We start from the raw sequence: 4,195 nt of genomic DNA on the forward strand, positions 1-4,195 counted from the left end.
CGGCCGCGGCGGCTTTTGCGCTGAGCTGTGCGCGCTGTGCTCTGCCCGCAGTGTCGCGTCCCGCTGCAGCGGCTGATGGTCGTGGCCCGGCTGCGCGAGGAGGTGGCGGAAGAGGATGTGGCAGGTGGGTGGCTCTGCCTGTGAGGAGCATTAAGGGAGTTGGTTTTTTGTTTGTTTTGTTTGTTTTCCCAGAGCATTTATATGAGCTGGTGCCAATGTCGGGGAGAGGTAGGAATTCAGCTGCACATGCAGAACTGTGGCAGTGCTCCATGCTTGGGGCCCGCATGCAGTGCATCCACAGCAACAACGATGTAGCTGCACCTCTGGAGTAAAGGAGTGGCACAAGGTGTCCAGAGAGGTGGTGGTGCCCCATCCCCGCATGCAGCCACAGTCAGGCTGGACGGGTCTCTGAGCACTGATGGAGTTGTGGGTGTCCCTGCTCAGTGGCACCACATGGCATTCAGAGCTCCCTTCCGACTCATCATTTTGTGATTCAATGAATGCCAACAAAAATTGGACTCCAGCTACACTTAGTGAGGTTAGGGTGCAGACTTAGGAGCTGACACAAATTGTAGTGCTGCATGCTTCAAGAAGCAATCCTCGTGTTCCTACTGAAGAGAGACTTTAATGCTTCTGAATAAAAAAAGCATAATTTGTAAATCTGAGCACCCGGAACAGAGAACTGATCCTCTGGAACTCCCACTGTGAGCGTTGTAACAAACTACTTCTTTTGAAACAAGGTTATCACAAAGAATTGTTTGAAGATGCATCAGAATACCACACAAGAGAACGAGTTTCAGGGCTGCTGCTTCTCAGTTCCAGACATGTTCTTCATGTAGTGGAAGTAAGTTGAAGGAATTCTCAGTGGGATCCAATGGCCTCAATTCAGCTTTGTACAAACGTAGCTGTTCAGATGCAGCTGACTGCAAACATGTGACCACCTCTGACTCCATACACTGGTTTAAAGTGAGAACTAAGAACTGAGGGGTGTGGAGTCTCGGCAGCTTTCCTCTGGAATTTGCTGCCCCCAGTACTGAAGCGAACTGTCCCAGAGCAGGGAGGGATGTGACAGCATGAAGTGCTGTGTTCTGTCAGGCATGATGGGAACATGCTTTGTCCTCAGTGCGTGGGTCTCAAAGATAAAGACTATTTACAGGAATGGATACTGAAGAATTATTTTTTATTCAGATAGTATTTTATAATACGCAATTCCATAAGAACTCTACCCTTTCCTCTGCAGTCTTGCAGTAGCACAATACATTTTCTCATCCGAGCTCTCGCTGCTGTCCAAAATCAGGGTCCTAGGTAAGTGGTTCCCATTGCCTTTGCTGAAAGAAAATTGTAACAGAAGTGGTAGGCAGCTCCTTTCAAGTTAAACAGAACATTAGGTACGATGACACCGACTTTTCATTCTCCTTCTGAGTGCCATGGGCACAGTAGTATTCAATACCTCCATTTGCTCACTAAATCCCTCCTGCTTTTCTGCTCATTTCTTACCCTCCCATCCACCAAGTCTGCTCAGACCCTTGCACAGCTGTTAAAGCACAACTGGAAAAAAGCTTCTGTTGGTGATCTGCATCGCCCAAGGGCCAGGGTGGGAGGTGTGCAGCATATACAGCACGTTGTGCTCAGGCAACACCGAGTGCAGATCACACATTGCTTGGGTTATGAAACATGAATGTGATGATACAAACTGCTTGCTGTTCTTAAGGACAGAATTCATCCCTTTCCACTCAGTGCTCTTCTCCAGGAAATCAAAGTCCTGGTGGTGGCACACAACATCCCGAGCAGGCTGTTCCCGAGGTGGGATGTGGTAGTGGTGACGTCTCCTGTGACACATCCAGAGGACTCAACGCAATCACAGTCTATAGAAGAGGTGGTCGCAGAGTGTCTTACACTCCTGATCAGTGTGGCAGACTCTGTGCTAAAATCTGCTGAGGTAAAGTTCACAGTTTTCCCCCCCCGCCCTGCACTCCCCCGCACCATTCAGCAGCCGCAGAGTCCATCAGCACGCTCAGAGGATTCTGGAGGCAGCATGGAAGCATCACAAAAAGTCATTGCTTTATTCTGTCTGGCTGTTTTGTGCGGTTGTTTGAGGGAGCTCATTCACAGCACTGCCACAGCCTTGTGTCCCCTGAGTCCCCCTCCTGGGCTTTGTCCCAGGCGCTCCCAAAGGACATAGGAATGTGGAGCAGCTCCAGCCTTGTTGCTTAGGTAACTTGTAGCCCTGTGCCCTTGCTGCACCTGCATCAAAATGCTTCGTTCCACAGGATGACAGCAAGGCCAGCAGTGACAGTCTGTGCACCCTCGCCCCTGAGCTGCTCATCCCTGCAGAGACTATTGGCTACTTGTGCAAAGCTGAAGAATGTGCAAGCCCTGTAGATTTTCAGAGAATGTATTTGAGTCCTATTCAGCCTGCCCTGGATTCAGGTACACTGCATGCAGTTTTGGGACAAACATCAAATTTAGTCACACAGCTACAATCTTGACTTGTAGCACTGAACTTAGAGTTTGGAAAACTTGTTCCAGTGCCGGAGCAAGGACCTATAGCAGGAAGCATCCTTCCTGCCACAGGACACCGGAGCAGAAGGAACTGGGCAGCTGTGGGTGTTTCAGGCTGCAGCAGCAGAGAGAGCAACCAAAATATTGGAGCATGTCAGCAAGTGCAATGCATCCTCTATGGAATGCAGTTTTATTTTGCAGTGAAGCTTTAGTTCTGGTTTAGTAACCTGAATGAAATGTATTATGGAACGTGATGGAATTTATAGGTTAACTACATTAGTCCAGTGAGCTATATGACTATTGCTGTTACTTGCTCTCCTTTCATTCACAGAAGCTGTATGGCCCATTCCCTTGCACTTATCTGCCTGATGCAGTGTGTTCCCAGCATTTCTTCTTGCAGCAGGACTCTCATGTTTCACACAAATTCAAACACAAGGATGCATGGTTTCCATTGCAGTCCATGAGGCAGGAGGAGCTGAGCAGCAGCAGCCCCGCGGCTGCAGAGCCCAGGGATAACTGCACAGCTGTGGGTGTGAAACTGCCATCTCATGTGCTGCAGAAGTGGCCATGCACATTAGTGATGCACTTGAATAAATATACCTTAAGTTGACAAAAGACGATCTTTAAATTTATTATGGAGATGCCTGGAACCCCAAGGGTTGGTGGAGCTGCGTAGCACCAGGCCTGGACCCTGGCATGACCTTGCACTGGGGACTGCATCCAGCAGAGTCCCTGCGTATCCTCAGGCTGGGCTGAAGGTGCTGCTGCTCCCTGGAACAGTGGGCAGCAGCTGCTGGGGTTCAACTGTGCCATCCTCAGCCTGGCACTGCCCAGGGAGCACCCAGAGCAATCGTGCCGAGAAATGAGGCATCCACCAGCAGACAGAGCTCCTGCTGGGCACAGCCCTGGCAGAGGCATGGCAGCTGCCAGCTCCACATGCACACAGCAGCTGGGCGCAGGAGCTGCATCCGGGGGTGCTGTGGCCCCACCATTCCCCAGGGTCCACATTTCCAGCTCTGTCCCCACAGTTCCAATCCCGATGCTGTTCACACCAAGTAAGAGCTCTGGCTTCCCATAGCTCTGCTGGTGGCTGCATTTCCACCTCTGCCCCATCTCACATTCACCCCCAGATCCAACATTTCAGTTCATGACCTGTACCTCATGTCAAGATCTGTATTTTCAGGGCATGCCTTGCATTTCAGCTTCAGATCTGCCCCAACTACGGATGCTGCACAGTCTGTGGAAGAGGGGCTCTACATTGTGACAGCTCCAGCTACTGGACGTGCCATCTGCTTGCACGTTTACTTTGGCTCAGTTCTGGAAAGGTACACCTCATGCTGTGCATGTCACTTCCAGGAGTTGGATACTCGAGTAAAGCAACACTCTGGCTTTGCACTGCACTGTCTGAAAGTGAAGTTTTCACACCGTGTGCCCCATGTTTACTCCCAGAATCTTTGCAACTTGTCACCTCAGTTTAAGATCCAGCTCTGCTCCATCAGATCCAGGCAGGAAATGCTCCAGCAGATGGATGTGCCTTCATGTCTGTGCTGTGGGCTTCAGCGGCACTGAGCTCTGCACTGTTAGCACGTACACAGTTTCCCCCTCAATCCTTATTTTCAACACTTGTTCCACTATTTCAGTGCCCCTTTGTACCTCCATGAAGCTTGATTTCCAACTCATGCCCCATGATTTC

General features: G+C 50.3%; 1 protein-coding gene across 2 annotated transcripts; it reads left to right on the top strand.

The window, feature by feature from the left end:
- The first annotated feature begins 6 nt into the window (after positions 1–6).
- Positions 7–3,112, top strand: TEX47 (testis expressed 47). Of its 2 annotated transcripts, XM_010719513.2 has the most exons (6): positions 7–124; positions 741–844; positions 1,241–1,305; positions 1,738–1,939; positions 2,271–2,430; positions 2,834–3,112. In XM_010719513.2, the coding sequence occupies exons 1-6, from the start codon at positions 76–78 to the stop codon at positions 2,869–2,871; spliced, it is 618 nt and encodes a 205-aa protein (XP_010717815.1). In that variant the 5' UTR covers positions 7–75; the 3' UTR covers positions 2,872–3,112. The 2 variants fall into 2 exon arrangements, with proteins under 2 accessions (XP_010717815.1, XP_010717814.1); XM_010719512.2 differs by lacking the exon at positions 2,834–3,112 and having other exon boundaries at positions 1,738–2,361.
- Positions 3,113–4,195: the final 1,083 nt, after the last annotated feature.

Source organism: Meleagris gallopavo, chromosome 16, assembly GCF_000146605.3.
Source record: "Meleagris gallopavo isolate NT-WF06-2002-E0010 breed Aviagen turkey brand Nicholas breeding stock chromosome 16, Turkey_5.1, whole genome shotgun sequence".
Lineage (NCBI taxonomy): Eukaryota > Metazoa > Chordata > Aves > Galliformes > Phasianidae > Meleagris > Meleagris gallopavo.

Bases quoted from the DNA above. Each gene is read 5' to 3' on its own strand.
- TEX47 (XM_010719512.2), top strand. From the start codon at position 76: ATGGTCGTGGCCCGGCTGCGCGAGGAGGTGGCGGAAGAGGATGTGGCA. The intron at 125-740 runs GTGGGTGGCTCT...TTTTGAAACAAG, and splicing joins GGCGGAAGAGGATGTGGCAG to GTTATCACAAAGAATTGTTT. The intron at 1,306-1,737 runs GTAAGTGGTTCC...CTTTCCACTCAG, and splicing joins GTCCAAAATCAGGGTCCTAG to TGCTCTTCTCCAGGAAATCA.